The following is a 19,632-nucleotide window of genomic DNA, read 5'->3' on the forward strand; positions in this document are numbered from 1 at the left end:
TGAAGATTCTACATCCAAACACATGCGATATATTGTTTTAATCAAATTAGATTAAAGAAATAGAAAACAAAAACAATATCTCATGTAAATTAGATTTTACCTTGAACTTCTCTACCACAGAGATGCTTCTCTGATTTCCAACTATCATAACCACTCTGGTACAATACAGGTAGAGATATCAGATCTAATAAGTACAAGACCCTGATATCTCATATGTATCAATCAAGCAACGCTTGAATGTCTTCGATCGTGGATCGTCTAGTCAAGGAGCATACACCTTTTTCAATTCCATCGCCAAAATTAGGCAATCAATTAATTAATCCCCCAATTCAATTTTGTATTTCAAATGAAAATATTTTACCTGATTTCCATATGCATCGCTGAGTGAGAGGCTGATTTCATCGCGAGTGTATTTCGGTGAAGAACAGCTCAAAGAAAATCGATGGGTGAAGAGGAGTCCTCTTCCTTTTCCCCCTTCTCTATGCCTTCCATTCAATCTTTAAAACAGTTACAAGTATTCAATGTCATTATCCTAAAAGTAAACAAGATCATCTATTGAGTCTCTATAATAATGAAGTCATTATCCTAGCACGTCCAATACCAAATTTTGTATAGATCAGGTCATTTTTCATCTAAATCACCTCATCAAATAAGGAGCTAGCTACATATAAGCAGTCGTAGGGTGTTGTAAGAGGGTCACGGTCCTCAAGAAGCAACCCTTTAGTAAAATTTCTTATGGGTGAAAATATTTTTTAATAAAAGCAAATCTTTTATGTTTGGTCTATATGAATGTAAAATTGAAAAAAAAAAGGAAAAAAAATGCTATAAGAATTGAAACGTAATAAATAAAATTTAGTGAAAATAGATTAACCTTGTCAAATATCTTAATGTCATTACAAAAATAGGACTATAGACATGTAGATGAGCTCTATCAAACCTCCTCCTTTCAGACCTTTGAAAGTATAATACATTTCCAAATTAAATGTGCTAACAAAAACAAATAAAAATTCATTAACATACTTGAATTTCTCATATACTTCCTTAAAATACTAATAAAGAAATATGCTAGACTCCAATACTCAATAAAAAGATCAATTGAATTCATCTATCATAAAAAATAAAGTCAACAGAGAGCACAAGCATTTTGTTTACCTTCCATACTTAATATCTGCTATTTGGCCACTCAATTAGTTTCTAAAATATCAAGAGAAGTATCATACATTAGCTATTTACTCCATCTTAGAACCAAAAAGAACTAAAAAAAAAGTAATGAAAAACTTAAGAGCAAAACACTTATAGATGACCGACCTGGTATTTAGTGGAGGAGGAATCATGCAATTGAATCGTCATTCTGGAGGAAGGCAAAGTCGTTCGTAGTGCTCCTTCAAAGACAAATTCAGTTTTAATCTCGTCCGGTATGTGGAATTCTATCTATCTACTCATGAAATTAATTCAGAATGTCGACCATCCCTAACTTGAAAAGAATCGTAATAAAATCTTCTATCATATGAAAAAAAAACCCAAATCACAAAATCAATAGAATACAAATGAATTTTTTTCAAAATTAAATGTCAATAGATTAAAATTATTCACCAAAGAAGATATATATAAAAAGTGAATACCCTAAGCACACATAATGCACACATGTTTCTGTATTCCTTTTATAAAGCATAATGCACACATGTTCCTTCTTCAGATTATTCTGACTGAAGTTTCTTCAATTAAAATTGAATTTGAATGGCCCAAAATAGGGTTTCAATTCAATTTCTGAGCAATTTTGAAACTTAATAGAAGAAAAAAAAAAATGATTTGAGTTCTCTGTTCGATGTAAAAATATAAAAATACCTTCCATGAAGCTTCTTAATCCCATTAACCTATTTGAACAATTCTAAATAATTTAAGCTCAGATAGAACCCCATGTTTTCAAAAGAAATAAATAAATCAATAACCAAACCAAAAATCAACAAATCTCAACTGTAATATAAATGATTCAATGAATGATGTTGTATACCAAAATGGTACGTTTTACATTTATCAACTCACAAGCGCACGAATCTTTATTGTAGTATGGAGATTGTGAAGAACAAGGTCAAACCCATGGGAATTGCGTGAAATCGAAGAAAATACTTATTTAATCTAAGCTAATAAAACTCTAACCTAGTTCCGAAAATAGTGAGGTTTTTGGTAACAAAATAAAATAAAGTGTTTAAATGATAAAAATGACAGTAACAGATATTTTCAGAAATATTTTGGGATATTATTAAGGGTTCAGAATCCACTTAAGTGTATATAAAAATATTTATGTTTATATTGATTCTCATAATTTAATCAGTAATAATCAAACCAATTATTTTCTAATAAAAAATAGATTTTCCTTCGCTTTAAAATTATAACTTCTAAGCATTAAATGTGAAACAATTTAATGTAAATACAAAAAATCAAAGAATATTATTTTTAATAAAATATGGAACCAAGCATAAATAATTTCTAACTATCAAAAATACTTGATATTAAAGATGAAAGAAATTATTTTAAGAAGCGAAAATCATAAGCATATATTGTACTGAGAATCAAAATAAAAATAAATACTTAATTAAATACACTAGGTTTCATCGTCCTCCTTAATAATAAGGGAACTTAGAAACCCATAAGAAAATTAACTAAGAAAGCGGTAAACTAACATTGAGCGCTCTGAGCGTTTTCTCTGGATTTTTCTGTCTGAAACTGAAACTGTAACTGAATTCTAAAATCCTAAGCTTCTATTTATCGAAGGGTAAAAGGACTAATGTGCAATTAAACTTATTACAAATTGCATGCGAGTAAAATTGTAAATACAAAAAGTTAATTTCGGAGTGCCACGTGTCGCATTTTGATTGGCTGACTTGGGCAAGGCGGTGCCACGTGGCAAGCTTCTGTTGGCTGAAAAAAATAGCAAATTGAGCCTTTGAGTGACACTTGGCGCATGCATAAAAGAGGAGAAAGCTTCCTTTTTGAAGCTTGGTGACCAAGGTGGGACGAGGCCCACTCTCGTGGTAGGCGCGTGAGGAGCACCTGCGGACCAGGTGCGAAGGTGGACGCCACGCGCGCGTGGGGAGAAGGAGAGGCGGCTGGGGGGTCGAGCTTCTGCTGGGCTTCTACGGACGAATGGCAGACCGCCACGTGGCGGGGCTGTCTGCTGGTGAGGAATTTGGGTCGGTTTTTGGGGTGATTTCTTGGGCTTTTTGACTTTCAAAAATGCCAATGTTCATGGTTTTGGGCTTTTATTTCTGCCATTTTTATTTCGTTTTCTTTTCTTTTAATAATGCTATTTTTTAATTCAAACAACAAACAAAATTAAATCCAAACAAAATATTTTCAACATAAAATATATCACAATAATCTTAGAGAAAATATTTATTTAAAACCTAATTAATTTGTATTTCTTTAAATGAAAACAATGCATTTTCTTAATTTTTTATTTCTTTTTTTTTTTCTCTCTATTATGCCATAAATATTATTATTATTTATAAACAAAGATAAAATTAATCTTAAATAAAATATTTTCAATATAATAATATATTGCATTAATTTCTTGAAAATATTATAAAGAATTAATTTTATTTTGTATTTTTACACTATAAAATATGTAATATTTTGGCGTTTAACAAATGATAATAATAAAAGTAATTTTCAAATCAATTAAAAGTAATAAAACTAAATTATCATCTCACCTAGATACTATTGACGCAAAATTACACTGAGAGAAGTCCATCATGGAATTTGAGTGGAGTGGAAAAAATAGACACTCACGTACAGAGAAGTCGATCATGATATTTGAGTATAGTGGAACAAATAGAGAGACGAGAGTGTCGATTTTAGGGTTCGAAAAAGAATGTGCTCTGGGTATTAAATAGCAACATGGGTTTTTGGGTTTTGGGGGATTTAACCCCGTTAACCTCAGCAAAAAAAATTGTTATTTTTGAATAATTTTTTTTTAAAAAAAATCACCCATAAATTTCTCATAAACCAAGAATTTCAGTTATATAGGCACACTTTATATAGAATAGATATATTGGTGTGTCTTAATTTCGTCTCTTTATCAACCTTTGGACTCAATACATGCAAACACACATATACGGAAATGCGTGTGAGGGTTTTATCTGGTAAGTTATTCTTTTAGTTAGCTAACACCATATACATATATGACTAAAAGTCAAATTTCTCACATGTAGACATTACGTTTTGTCATATATGTGAATATGTATAGGTTTATTATGATGGTTTTTTTTTGTTATATATATTCTCTTTTCTCTGGCAGTATAATAATGATGACATATATGTATACATATATATTATTCGAGTGAAATCGTTAAGTTCCAGTATTGTATACATACATGGATTTGATTTTTTTAAAGGCCAATGGAACAATTTCGTTCCAGTATTTTTTTTTTTTTTTTTGAAAGAAAATCCTGTGGAGAACAAACCAACACCACAAGATTACAAGGAAGGCAAAGAGCCATTCCAAATGAACTCACTATCAAGCCCAAGACCCCATTTAGCTGTATTATGTGTGTGTACATTAAAGCTCCTATGAACATGGACCACTTTGAGGTTCGGGCAGGGAGATAACAAGTTCCTAATACAAACAACTAAGTCATCAACAATGTTACAACCCCGGTTACTAGAGTACAATTTATCCACTATAGACTTGCAATCTGTTTTTAGAATGTCCACCGGCAAGAAAATAGAGGAGGCCCACTGAAGAGCATGAATAATTGCTTTAGCCTCAACAACCATCGGATCAACACAACCTGAAAAAGGAATGGCCAAACCAGCCACAACTCGGTTAGAATGGTTCAAAACCACAGCCCCAATACTGTACTTTTTCCTCTGAACATCAATGGCTGCATCTGTAAATTTCGTTCCAGTATTAGATATATATATATACATATATTTCTGCATCGAATTTCGAGAGGCCGATCACAAGTATATGTATATCTTTATATATATCTATGAATCAGAGTGTTGTTTCTTTTGGAAGGTAATACTTAACCATTTTTTCTGGTATGGTCCACTCTTTTTTGATAATTTTGCCATCTTGATAATTTTTTGGAAACTTACGAAAATATTGGAATTTGGGTTAATTTTTACAAAAATACTGTCACACGGAAATTTTTTCAAAAATACTGTGTTTTTATAAAACACCAGTAAAACACAAAGCAGAACAACAGCAGAACACCAGTAAAACACCAGTAGAACACCAGCGAAAACTTAACACAGTATACTGCAGTATGAAACTTATAAAAAAAACACAGTAAAAAAGTAAAAAATACCGCCTGGCAGTAGTTTTGTAAAAAAATGGCAAAAGTTAGTATACCATGTAAATTTCCCTAATTTTTTAACCATAAAGATTTTCAATAAATTAGACAGCATAACACCATAAAATTTATATTATTCTCTTCGATTATATATTACATATTGACTTATTTTCTGAAGTCTAGTGAATTGAAGAGAAATATAAAAATCAATGATGAAATTGGCAACATAAAAATATTAGTCTCTTCCTTTCCCTTTGATTATATATCACATCAACTTATTTTATGAAGTTTAGTGAATCAAAGGAGATTGGAATGACTCTTTGCAGTAAACAAAAATAAAGAGATTGAAGAAAAAGAGATAGATCCATTTGTGGATCTTCACTTACCCTTGTACAGCTTGAAGAATCACTTTGAATAATGCTGTTTTTTTTTCCTTTCTTTCTTTTTTTCAGATCTCTTTTTTTCTCTGTTTTACTCTTACGTATCAATTGCCAAAGATATTTTTCAAAAACTTTTTTTTCTTCACCGTGTTAGAAAAAATAGAGAGATTACAATAGAATAATAAAATAAGATGAATAAAAGACTAAGACAATTACAACTCTAAACAAAATACTACAAGGACAATATATTAAATAAAGAGTTACAATCCCAAAGCACAAAATACAAATAAAGGAAAAGAGTTACAACTCAAAACTCAAAAATACAAGTAAATGTAAACTATATAAAAACATATATATAATAGTGTATATATATATGATATAGAATATATATATAATAGAGTATATATATATGATATAGAATATATATATATAATAGAGTATATATATATGATATAGAATATATATATAATAGATGATATATAGTAGAGAAATAAAGAGTGTATATATAGTATGTATATATAATATATATATAGTACTATATAGTCAATATATAAATATATGATATATAGGAGTGTTTAGAGGAGAACAAGAAAACAATATAAAACTTGAGAATAGAACAAAATAAGAAAGAAGAACAAACACCCAAAGTGGAGATGGGGATCACCAAAAGCTTGAACAAAGTTTCTACACCTTTGTCCAAGAAGATTAATTCCCCCTCTATGAAACACTTATGGCTTTGTGGAAATACTTCTAGGAATTATCAAGCCTTAGAACTCTCTAGCTTTGTGTTTGAAAGATAGAAGAGAAGAGTGTGTCTCAAAGGGTGAACCAAGACCTCTATTTATAGTGTTTAGGATCACAAACTTTGAAATTCAAACATCACACACCCAATGGATGTTACCATTTCTTAATGGGGTGTAAATGGGATTAAATGGGTGATTTGGAGGTTATGAGAGTTGTTCAAAGCCATCCCAATAGCAAAAAACGTTCTACTATTAATGCTGAAAAAAAATAACACTCCAACCTATTCCAGCTTTTGCAAATAACACTCCAACCTATTCCAAACCATTCCCACTTTATTTTATATCACTTATACACATTATAAATGATAAAATTCAATCCCCAACAACTATATTTGAATTATAGTTTTTGAATTTCAAAAATTAAGTTGTGTAACCACTCTTTACACACTTAATTAGTGATCATGTGGAAGTTACAAAATATTAACTCCACCTCTTATATGTTACAACTATATGTAACTCCCAATCACACAATATTGTGATTATTACATGCATATAATTACCAATTATATTATATGTAATAATATATATAACATATCACAATTTTAATCTTAAACATTATATTATATAATAAATAATATAGCATTTCCCCACTAGATTAAAATTTGTGATACCTCATTGTAACACTTTATTTAATCAATCAAATATCTCATATATCCCCCACTTTGATTGAATAAATCAACACTCTCTATAGAGTCCTTGCTTAAGTGCATAAAGTTAAGTGTTTTTCAACTTGAACTTAACCATAGTGTAATCATCACAAATTTTATTGAAAATTTGGTTGACAAAGCATTGAATTAACTTTTCTTTATAATAAAACGGTAATGACACGCACACCTTTGCTAGGTTCACCCAAGACCTCATGTCTCGCTTTGCACTGTTAATGGCCTTGTGCACATTCCATTCATTGACCTTGTTGAGAAAAAATATACTCCCTATTTCTCATTTAGGGCGGCACCACCCTCAGGTCAATATAGGTAGAATTCTTACAGTATTTGTTACCAAAATACTTGTTTTCCAAACTGAATTCTATTAAAGACTTTTAAAAGTCTAACCCTCAAATTGGTAACTCACTAAGTACTTCACAACTTTATAGGATGGGACATATAGTACTTATCACATTTGTTCACACATTGATTTGTTCTTACCTATTGAACCTAACACTAGTAAAGTTGCTAGTATTAAGATAGGTTACCATCAATTGTGAACCGGTTTAGGGAGTTTTAGTCCCATCCCTTTAGAAGTCTTTTCCACTAAATCTCTAGTTAGTGGCTTCGTAAACGGATCCGCCAAGTTTTCACTTGATCTCACATAGGATATTGAGATGACTCCTCTTTGAATCAACTCACTTACATATCCATGTCTTAGACTAATATGTCTAGACTTCCCATTATATACTCCACTATATGCTCTAGCCAATGTTGCTTGGCTATCACAATGTATCGATATTGTAAATACATCCTCTTTAATAATTGGAATCTCAATTAAGAGATCTCTTAACCATTCGACCTCTTTCCCAGTGGCAGCAAGAGCTATAAACTCTGCTTCCATTGTGGAATGAGAAATGCAAGTTTGTTTCTTGGACTCCCAAGAAACCGCCCCTCCACCCAGGGTAAATACCCAACCAGTTGTGGACAAATTATCCCCAAGGTTGGCTATCCAACTTGCATCAGTATATCCTTCTAAAATTGAAGGAAATTTGGAGTAGTGAAGGCATAGGTTTTTGATTTTCTTTAGATAACCCCAAACTCTCCAGCCTTCCAATGATCCACACTTGGATTACTAGTAAACCTACTAAGTTTACTCACCGCAAATGATATATCGGGCCTTGTACATTGGGCAGCGTACATAAAGCTCCCTATAACACTTGCATACTCCAACTGAGCCACTGCCCTACCACTATTTTTTACTAGTGGTTTACTATGATCGAATGGTGTGTTGGCCTCTTTAGCCTTTAGATGGCTAAACTTATTCAACACTTTCTCAATATAGTGTGCTTGCCCTAAAGCAAAACCCCCACTATGCCTTGTAACTTTGATACCCAAAATAGTATCCACTTCTCCAAGGTCTTTCATTTTAAAGGTTGATGAAAGAAACCTCTTAGTTTCTTCTATTCCTTTCATGTTATCACTAAGGATTAACATGTCATCCACATATAAGCAAACAATTATCACATAATTTTTACAAGTTTTTGAATACAAACACTTGTCTCCATTTTTATGCCTAAAGCCATTTGAAAGAATAGCATTGTCAAACTTGACATGCCATTGTTTCGGAGCTTGCTTTAATCCATATAAAGATTTCTTCAACTTACACACTTTATGTTCATTGTTTGGTAGGACAAACCCCTCGGGTTGTTCCATATAGACCTCCTCATCAAGGTCACCATTTAGCAATGCCGTTTTTACATCCATTTGGTGAACATACAAGTTGTGTAATGAAGCCAATGCAAACAACACCCTTATGGTAGTTGTTCTAGCAACATGAGCATAAGTATCAAAATAATCAATACCCTCCTTTTGCCTAAAACCTTTAGCTACTAACCTAGCTTTAAAGGTTTGTATAGAGCCATCAGTGTGATATTTCTTTCTAAATATCCACTTACACCCAATTGCTTTGCATCCTTGCGGAAGATCCACAACATCATAGGTGTCATTGGAGAGAATTGAGTCCATCTCATCATCAACTGCTTCTCTCCAAAATGCACTATCTCTAGATTGCATGGCTTTTAGAAAAGTCTTAGGATCATCCTCAATAAGAAGTATTAAAGGAATTTTCCTTATTACTTCTTCTCTAGTCCCTTCTAACACGTAGAAAGAAATTAGTTGAGAATCTATTTCATCCTTATTTAGACTTTTCTCTTTTCTCACCCTTTGACCTCTCCTAGGTTCAATGGGTTGTTCTACAACTTTAGTAGTGTTCTCCTCTTGAGATCCTCTTTTAGAAGTAGAAGCTTGAGAATTATTTTCATATAAAATATTCTCACCTAGAGGTGTGGAACTTTGAGAGTTGTTCTCATACAACTTATTCTCAAAAAATTCTACTTCTCTAGATTCAATTACAACATCGGATTCCACATCCAATAGCCTATATGCCTTACTATTGTTGGCATAACCAACAAATGCACATTTTATGGCCCTTGAACCCAGCTTGGTTCTATTTGGTTCGGTCTTCTTACAATAAGTAAGACACCCCCACACTTTGAAGTAACCAATATTTGGTTTTCTTCCTCTCCATAACTCATATGGAGACATGTCATTTTTCTTCATAGGTATTCTATTAAGAATATGACATGCGGTTAAAAGTACCTCCCCCCATAAGTTGTTGTTCAACTTAGAGTACACTATCATAGAATTGACCATTTCAAGAAATGTTCTATTCTTCCTTTCGGCTACACCATTTTGTTGTGGTGTATGTGGTGCCGAACTCTCATGAATTATACCATTTTCCTCACAAAAATGAGTAAATTCATTAGAGAAGTATTCACCTCCTCTATCACTTCTCAACACTTTTATTTTCATGTTAAGTTGATTTTCAACCTCCGCTTTGAAAATCTTAAAAGCACCAAAGGCCTCATCCTTTTGCTTTAACAAATATACATAAGTATATCTACTATAATCATCAATAAAAGTAATACAATACCTTTTACCACCTCTAGTTAGAATACCATTTAATTCACATAAATCACTATGAATTAAATCTAACAATTTTGAATTTCTCATAACATTTGGAAAAGGTTTTTTAATCATCTTTGCTTTTACACAAGTTTCACATTTACCATAATTCCTTATATCACAATCAATCATGCCACATTTTTTAACTCTTTTCATAGTAGAAAAACCAATATGAGCTAATCTAAGATGCCACAAAAATAAAGAATCATGCTCAATCATATAAGTGGAACTAGAAGCTTTATTATTGCTAACATTAAAAGTTACATCATTGGTGCACAATTTCACCATTCCCTCACAAGAGTACCTCTTGCTGAAAAATACATTAGACTTGGTAAGTATGAGCTTACCAGATTCATAAACGGCCTTAATGCCGGGCTTTCCAAGTAAGTCACCACTAATCAAGTTTCTATTCATGTCGGGCACATAAAGCACATTCACCAATGTGACTTTCTTACCGAAGGTGAAAAACACATCAATGGTACCTTTGCCTAGTACCTTTGATTTGACCTCATTGCCCATTTGGATCTCATGGTTACCCTTTGATTCTTCAAAGGTCTTGAACAATGATTTGTCATATGTGACATGAACGGTGGCACATGTATCATACCACCATCCCTTCACTTTCCCTTGCACGGAATTCACCTCACTAAGAGTAGCAATGATATCCTCCTCGATAGCATTTACTTTGGGTCCCTTAAAGTCTTTTCTATGCTTACAATCCTTAACATAGTGTCCAAGTTTCCCACACACAAAACATGGACCTTTTCCACCTTTGAATTGGTTTGATTTAGACTTTGGACCCAAGTTATTACCCTTTTTGGTCTTTCCCTTGTTCTTATTAGGAACTTTAGAAGTTGCATTTGCTTTGGAAGTCTCTTCATTAGACCCCTCCACAAGCTTATCCCTACTTATCGATTCCTCCTCGATTCGAATATGTTTTTGGATTTCTTCTAAAGAGTAATCCTCATTTTTATGAAGGATTCTCTTCCTATAATTCTTCCAAGATGGTGGCAATTTTGCCACTATTGTACCAACTTGGAATGCCTTGGGAAGCTCAATTTTGAGCACTTTTAATTTATTAACAATAACTTGCAACTCATAAATGTGAGGTAAAAGAGGTTTACCATCAAGAAATTTTAAATCAAAATATTGAGAAATTAAAAATTTCTTGGTACCTTCCTCCTCGGCCTTGAATTTCTTTTCAAGGTGATCCACAATTTCTTTGGCATCCTTAGTGTCGGTGTATAGGTCATAAATCCTATCCGAGAGTGAGTTGAGGATGTGTCATCTACATAGAAGATTGTCATCTTCTCTCTTCTTCCTTTGTGCCTTGACCTCATCGGTATCCTTGTCGGTAGGTGCAATGTGGGCTCCAAGGTGGACTCAAGAATATAGGCAATCTTGAGTGTGGTTAGGAGGAACCTCACCTTGTCTTGCCACCTAGTGAAATTGGTGCCATCAAAGCGGTCCAATCTCACCAAGTCTTGGTTCATCATCTTGATAGTTTCTCATTCCATTGAAAATAAAAAATAATCTTCTTGATTGTTAGAAATGGAAGAATAAAATAAGATGAATAAAAGACTAAGACAATTACAACTCTAAACAAAATACTACAAGGACAATATATTAAATAAAGAGTTACAATCCCAAAGCACAAAATACAAATAAAGGAAAAGAGTTACAACTCAAAACTCAAAAATACAAGTAAATGTAAACTATATAAAAACACATATATATATAATAGTGTATATATATGATATAGCATATATATAATAGAGTATATATATATGATATAGAATATATATATATATAATAGATGATATATAGTAGAGAAATAAAGAGTGTATATATAGTATGTATATATAATATATATATATATATAGTACTATATAGTCAATATATAAACATATGATATATAGGAGTGTTTAGAGGAGAACAAGAAAATAATATAAAACTTGAGAATAGAACAAAATAAGAAAGAAGAACAAACACTCAAAGTGGAGATGGGGATCACCAAAAGCTGGAACAAAGTTTCTACACCTTTGTCCAAGAAGATTAATTCCCCCTCTATGAAACACTTAGGGCTTTGTGAAAATACTTCTAGGAATTATCAAGCCTTAGAACTCTCTAGCTTTGTGTTTGAAAGATAGAAGAGAAGAGTGTGTCTCAAAGGGTGAACCAAGACCTCTATTTATAGTGTTTAGGATCACAAACTTTGAAATTCAAACATCACACACCCAATGGATGTTACCATTTCTTAATGGGGTGTAAATGGGATTAAATGGGTGATTTGGAGGTTATGGGAGTTGTTCAAAGCCATCCCAATAGCAAAAAACGTTCTACTATTAATGCTGAAAAAAAATAGTAACTAGTTACTAGTTACTAAATTTTTCAGCTTTTGCAAATAACACTCCAACCTATTCCAAACCATTCCCACTTTATTTTATATCACTTATACACATTATAAATGATAAAATTCAATCCACAACAACTATATTTGAATTATAGTTTTGAATTTCAAAAATTAAGTTGTGTAACCACTCTTTACACATTTAATTAGTGATCATGTGGAAGTTACAAAATATTAACTCCACCTCTTATATGTTACAACTATATGTAACTCCCAATCACACAATACTGTGATTATTACATGCATATAATTCCCAATTATATTATATGTAATAATATATATAACATATCACAATTTTAATCTTAAACATTATATTATATAATAAATAATATAACACACCGTCCCCCCACCCTCTCTCTCTTTATAGTCCCCCTTTATAATTATTATTATTAATTTTTTATGAAACCCACTTAACGTAAAGTGGTGGAGGTGGAGAAAATATCTCCTGAATTTTCTCTCTCCTTTTGAGTGACCCATTCCTATTATTATTATTATTATTATTATTATTTTTATATAATTATATAAAAATAATAATAATAATAATAATAATAATAATTATCATTATTAATTTTTTTTTTCGTTCAACAGATGCCCTCTCAAGCAAGTGTGTGTCATTTATGTAAACATATCTTGCTTGAGAAATTATTTATTTATTTTTTTAAACATACTGATTTTTTTTTTGCAGCATGTCTACGTTTGGGGCTCTAGGCTCTCAGAGAGCTCCTGATGAATTTGGGAAAGAGGTCAATATTGGGTCGCATTAGCCTCGCTCTATGTCATTGACAGAGGTTCAGGCGTCTAATAGCCACCAAGATCCTATTTCTCTTTTTAAGATCGAGAATGTCAGTTCAGGAGACTTAAGATACCATTCTTCCGATGATGATGATAACGCTGTTCACCATGTTAGAGGTTATGGTGCCATTTTTCGGGCAAATGTCTTAGGAGATGTTGATAATAAAGAGGAGATTATTTATTATTTATTTGATGACTCAACACAACAATTGTGACCCAAATAAATTTCTAACAAAATGCAAGATCTTCTAAAATTTTGTTCTTCATTATTTTTCTTTTTTGGTCATGGGGCTTATTGAATGAAGCAACCACCTAAAAATCTTCTATTCTATCTACACCCCCAATCCTCTTCCAATCTATTGAGAATAGGGAATTTGACAAATAAAATAAGAATTAAGAGTAAAACAGTTTCTGTTCAAAGTGTGCTCCGCACAAGTAAATAATATTATTAAATTTAACATTATATAATTTCAAATTATCTAAAATAAAATTCCTATTTTTTTTAGAAAGCATACTTGAAGCAAAAATCAATATAATTGACCTCATCCAATCATTTTATTATCCATGTGCAGCATTTTATAAGAAAATTGTCTAATGTCATATATAATCACAATGAAGAATTGAATGTGGAATTCAAACTGTGAAAAAAAAGGATTCTCTACGCCACGATGTTCAGAGAAACGTATGGTTACTATAAGTGGAATAGAAATTCAATAATGGTTTCTTTTAGTTTTTTTAGTTATTTTATCTTTCTAGAATTCTTTCACTATAATTTTCAATACTACATATTTCTTTTTATTTTTGCAAACTTCATATTGTTTCTTTAAATTAACAAAACTTAAAAGAAAAAGATTTTTTTATTTTTTAAAAAAAAAAAACCATCAACATGTTGCACATTATAACTTCACACTATTCTTGCTTAATTTTTTATATGTTTTACCAACATTTAGAGTTTAATCTTTATTTCTTAAATCTTTACACAACATATATTTTGCTGCAATCATTCATTTCAAGTGAAGTTGTTTCCAATTTTCTAAATGCATGTTCCATGAAGGCTATAATTTGAACTTGTAATTGAGTAGTGGCCAGCTTTTATAAGTGGATTCATTTTGTTTACCACTATACATGTATTGGGGAATGTTAAGTATGTCAATGAATTATATCCACAATTAGTGATTTTTGTTGAATGATATTTCCGCTGAAAATCATATCAAACTAGAACCAAAACAACAATAAAACTATGTCACACGATGAAATGTTGAGGTACTTTAGCAAAGCCATAGGCAAAATTAATGGGTAATATTTTTTTAATTTTTTTCACCACTACATAAGTACAAGCATTTATTCATAAAATTCACGCCTTATGTTGAAAAAAAAGAAAATTAAGTTAAAATTCTGACACTCAAAATGTGTTTGGATCCGGTAGAGTGTTATCCGAGAAAACTAATGTGGCATTTGAGATGCTTCATTAAATCAAAAAATACATCAATTGAGATGAAGTGTGGATGGAACTATTGGATGCTATAATGATTAGTGTATTAACACTATGAAATGGAGTTATATTTCAACTTTAATTAATGTTTAGAATTTGTTATTTTTAGGGTTCAATTCGTGTTTGTTAATGTTATTAATGGGACTAATAATCAGGTCAAAGTCTTTCTTGATAAGGGTTTGAGGGCAAGGGTGTCCCCTGTCACCCTAATAGTGTCTTTCTTATTTGTGTAAAAAAAGATTGTAAAGACGGTTGGTGGGGGCAGAAAATGATATGAAGTTGACTGAATTTTCATGTGATTGGAGTCCAAGAGTCACCCACTTGCTCTTCGTTGTTGATAGTGTGGTCTTTTGCATTAGATTGTTGGGATTTAAACTCATAGATTTAGTAATTTAACTACTTTTTTTTTCTCAAAACGGGGGCTGAGCAGTGGGCGCTTAAGGCGGCCGCCTCACTCGTCTCACCTTAAGGCCGGTCTTGGTCTTTTGTAATTCTTTTAGGGAAATTTGATTTTCTATACTTAAAAATGTTCATTTTTTTTTAAAGCAATATATTTTACACTACAAAAAATATGACACTTTTTTCAAAACTCCAAAAATACCCCCTCTATCTACTTTCTCTCTCTCTCTCTCACTCTCTCTCTCTCTCTCTCTCTCTCTCTCTCTCTCTGACCGAACAAAAAAAAATGCACATGGTCCGATGGTCGGACCACATGGTCCGATGGGGTCCGACCAATCGGACCCATCGGACCATGTGATCCGACCATCGGACCATGTGCCTCTCTCTCTTCGTTTTCCTCAAATTGAAACAAAAAAAAAAAAAAAAAGGCATATGGTCCGATAGGGATCGATTGGAGTTTTAAAAAAAGTGTCATATTTTTTGTAGTGTAAAATATATTGGTTTAAAAAAAAATTTTTGAACATTTTTAAATATAGAAAATCAAATTTCCCTTCTTTTATTGCTGAGTGCCAATTTCGCTTGCATGTCCTTGATGTATTACTCTTGAGTCCAAGTGTTCCAAATGATGTTTAGTAAAATATCCAATGTTTAATGGGGTTGGACGACTATCCAGAGATGGCCAAGAATTCTAGACTTACCTTCTTTTACTGGCATAAAAACTAAAAAGGAAAGGCTCGTATATTACAGTATATCAAAGATAGAGTTTGGAATTGGAGCCAAGGATATTTTCATACAACGTTGTTTTTTTTATGAAATTTCATTATAATGTTGTTACTCTCTCTATCCTGAACTGTTCAATATTGAGTGTACTCCAACTTCCAAAATCAATATGATTTAAAAAATTTGATGGCTTTCTTTGGGTGGGGGTCTACCAATGTGATCCACAAAATGCATTAATAGAAAGAATGGGAATCACTATTGGTTTTAAGGAAGCTCTCGTGGTGAAAAAGGAGTTGACAAATTATGACACCAAATTCATTAATGGAAGGAGAGAAACAAAATATCTTACATTCACGTGGACTTGGAATAACTCGAGTTGGTTTTACATATAGAGAAACATTATGGAGATGTTAGATACATGTATACACCACAAAAACTTGCATAAATGTTTACACTAACTATTATTAGTGATTTCGGTCATTTCCAACTTGAAAACATAGAAATGTTAATGTGTCTAACACTATAAGTAGGTTTATACGGATACAATTTAATATTAGATCCCAGCAATTTAATAAATAATATGAAAAATCAAACAGTACTCACAAAGGCTTCAGATGTTGCAATGTTGAAAAAACTAAAGACGTTTGCATTACCTAAGTTGCACACGTACTTATTCAACCAGCAAACTAAAGTGTATAGGTGGTTTTCAACGCAGTACTTTGGAGGTTCACACTATATTTAGAAAGTTATATCAATAATAAATAATAAAATTACTTTATAAGTGATAAAGGGACCAATCTGCATCGTAAGTCCTATAAATATGTATATAGTCATATAGATCATAAAACATCTAAAAATATTCATTGCTAGATTCAATCATTATGGAGCATTCCAAAATATCCACTTTAGTCCAAATATGTATTCTTCTTCTATTTCATCAATTTTTAGCTTCAATGACAGTTTCAGCCTTTGCTTATCAATCAACTCCACAAAACTTCATCAATTGCGTCTCATATAACTCAGACCTTTCCACACTCCCACTCTCTAACACAATCATCTTCACACCAAACAACTCCTCATTATTCACTTCAACTCTACAATCTTCAGCTCAAAACCTTCGTTACTTGTCTCCTTCATCTCCCAAACCCGAATTCATCTTCACTCCGTTGTCTGATTCCCACGTCCAAGCCGCGGTTCTTTGCTCAAAACATCTTGGAATCCACCTCAGATTCCGCAGCGGAGGCCACGACTATGAGGGCCTCTCTTACGTTTCCCAAATCGAAACGCCTTTCGCCATTGTAGACCTCGCCAAGCTTAGATCAGTGGAAGTTGAAATCCAACACAACACGGCGTGGATACAAGCCGGGGCAACTGTGGGAGAAGTTTACTACAGAATATCACAGAAGAGTAAAGTCCATGGATTCCCAGCTGGGCTTTGTACAACTTTAGGCATTGGTGGCCATATAACCGGTGGAGCCTATGGCTCAATGATGAGAAAATACGGTTTAGCAGCTGACAATGTTCTTGATGCTAAAATCGTCGATGTTAATGGGAGGTTACTTGACCGTGCAGCCATGGGAGAAGACCTTTTTTGGGCTATCAAAGGTGGTGGAGGAGCGAGTTTTGGTGTCATCCTATGGTGGAAGATAAGACTCGTACCGGTTCCCGCAACTGTGACAGTTTTTACCGTTAGTAGGACATTGGAACAGGGGGCAACTAAGCTACTCTATAAGTGGCAAAATATTGTGGACAAAATGGATGAAGATTTGTTCATAAGAGTACTTATACAACCAATGAGTGCAAAAACTACAAATGAAAAGAGAACGATTTCAACTTCTTACCAAGCTCTATTTCTTGGTGGAACTGATAGACTTGTTCAAGTTATGTCTAATAGTTTCCCTGAATTGGGTTTGACAAGAAAAGATTGTGTTGAAATGAGCTGGATTGAGTCTGTTGTTTACATCTCAACAACATACCCAAGTGGAGCTCCCATTGAGGTTCTGCTCAATCCAAAAACAACATCAAAATATTCTTTTAAGGCCAAATCAGACTTTGTGAAAAATCCAATACCTGAAAGTGGACTCGAAGGGATTTGGCAACGGTTTTTGGTTGAAGAAAACCCTTTAACGATTTTGACACCTTATGGAGGAATGATGAGCAGGATTCCGGAATCTGCTACCCCATTCCCTCACAGGAAAGGAATCATTTACATGATTCAGTACCTTTCTCTTTGGTTTGATGGAGAAAAGAGCACTCAAAAGCATGTGAATTGGATTAGGAATCTTTATGACTACATGACTCCTTATGTTACAAATAATCCAAGAGAAGCTTATGTCAATTATAGGGATCTTGATTTGGGAATGAACAAAAAAAGCAGTACAAATGTGATGGAAGCAAGTGTTTGGGGGAGTAAATATTTCAAGAGTAATTTTCAAAGGCTTGTTTGGGTCAAAACCAAGGTTGACCCTGGAAACTTTTTCAGGCATGAACAAAGTATCCCTCCTATGCCACGCTCTCTTTAATGTCACCCTCTTCAATCTCAAGATTAATGAAGATATTATTACCAAAGCGCTAAACTTCATCCAGTATTGTATTAAGTTATATATGTTGTAGTTGAAATAATATATATTTATTTTTAGGAGTGTTATGTAAAATCTCACCTCACTTTGTGGTCTTACACACCTCAAATGAGATAAAAGAAACTTCACTGAAGCAAATGGTTGTTTTGACTTTATATTGCTTGTTATGTAACCTGATGGTACTGATAGATTAGTGAAAAAAATAATATTTTAATGGCTTTGTTTATTTAGCAATTTAACTTTTAAATTTGAGGGTTATAATTGTAAAATTATTTTTTTATAAGGTAAATTTTATTTACACCTTAAAAATTTCTAAAGAAACCCCATTTTAATAATTTTTATTTTATTTAAAATTAATATCTTTAATTATATTAAATTTTTTTAACTTTTTTCTTCTAATTCATATTCTTAAAAAATATACCTATCAAACAAAATTAAATTATATTTTAAATATTATGGCAAAAAAATTAAAATAAAAAATTATATGAAATTTTCTTAAAAAAAAATTAAAAAAAATATACATGAGTTAGAAAAAATTATGAAAATGAAATCAAAATAGTATTGAAATTAACATAAAATAATATGAAGAAAAAAAAATTTAAAAAATATTAAGAATACTTTTTAAAAATTATTTAAGTTTATATTTTTTTTAATAATAGGATGTATTTATAAGTTTATTTTGAACTCCCCTTCCCCTTTTGATAATATGTGTTGTTGGTGAATCAAAATGTATAGTTTGCAAATGCCTGTATTCTAAAATTTGGATTATTTTGAAGAAATAGTGTTGTTTGTGATATGTGTTCTTGAGAGCTGCTTCAATATCTTCATCTCTGATTGGTTCAACCTTAGGCAGTTCTACAACAACTCATAAATGGATTAATATTAGCTCTTGGCATTAAAAATGTAATGTAACTTTGAACGGCTCGAACGTATGGAGCTCGATCAAAACAAATGTCTCTCTCTACTCCAAGTCCTCTTTTTACACTCTAATTAATGCTTGAGATTGATGTTCTTATTCTCTCCTTGATTTTCTTGCACTTTCTCGATTACCAAACGGAGAAAAAAATTATAATATTCGAAGGCAGAGAA

General features: G+C 32.2%; 1 protein-coding gene across 1 annotated transcript; it reads left to right on the plus strand.

Annotated features, from left to right (window-relative positions):
* The first annotated feature begins 16,813 nt into the window (after nucleotides 1-16,813).
* On the plus strand, nucleotides 16,814-18,769 carry LOC115698260 (monolignol oxidoreductase AtBBE-like 13). The gene has a single exon (XM_030625465.2). The coding sequence runs from the start codon at nucleotides 16,846-16,848 to the stop codon at nucleotides 18,484-18,486; it is 1,641 nt and encodes a 546-aa protein (XP_030481325.1). The 5' UTR covers nucleotides 16,814-16,845; the 3' UTR covers nucleotides 18,487-18,769.
* Nucleotides 18,770-19,632: the final 863 nt, after the last annotated feature.

Source organism: Cannabis sativa, chromosome 7 (genome assembly GCF_029168945.1).
Source record: "Cannabis sativa cultivar Pink pepper isolate KNU-18-1 chromosome 7, ASM2916894v1, whole genome shotgun sequence".
In the NCBI taxonomy this organism is placed as follows: Eukaryota; Viridiplantae; Streptophyta; class Magnoliopsida; order Rosales; family Cannabaceae; genus Cannabis; species Cannabis sativa.

Bases quoted from the DNA above. Each gene is read 5' to 3' on its own strand.
- LOC115698260 (XM_030625465.2), top strand. From the start codon at position 16,846: ATGGAGCATTCCAAAATATCCACTTTAGTCCAAATATGTATTCTTCTT.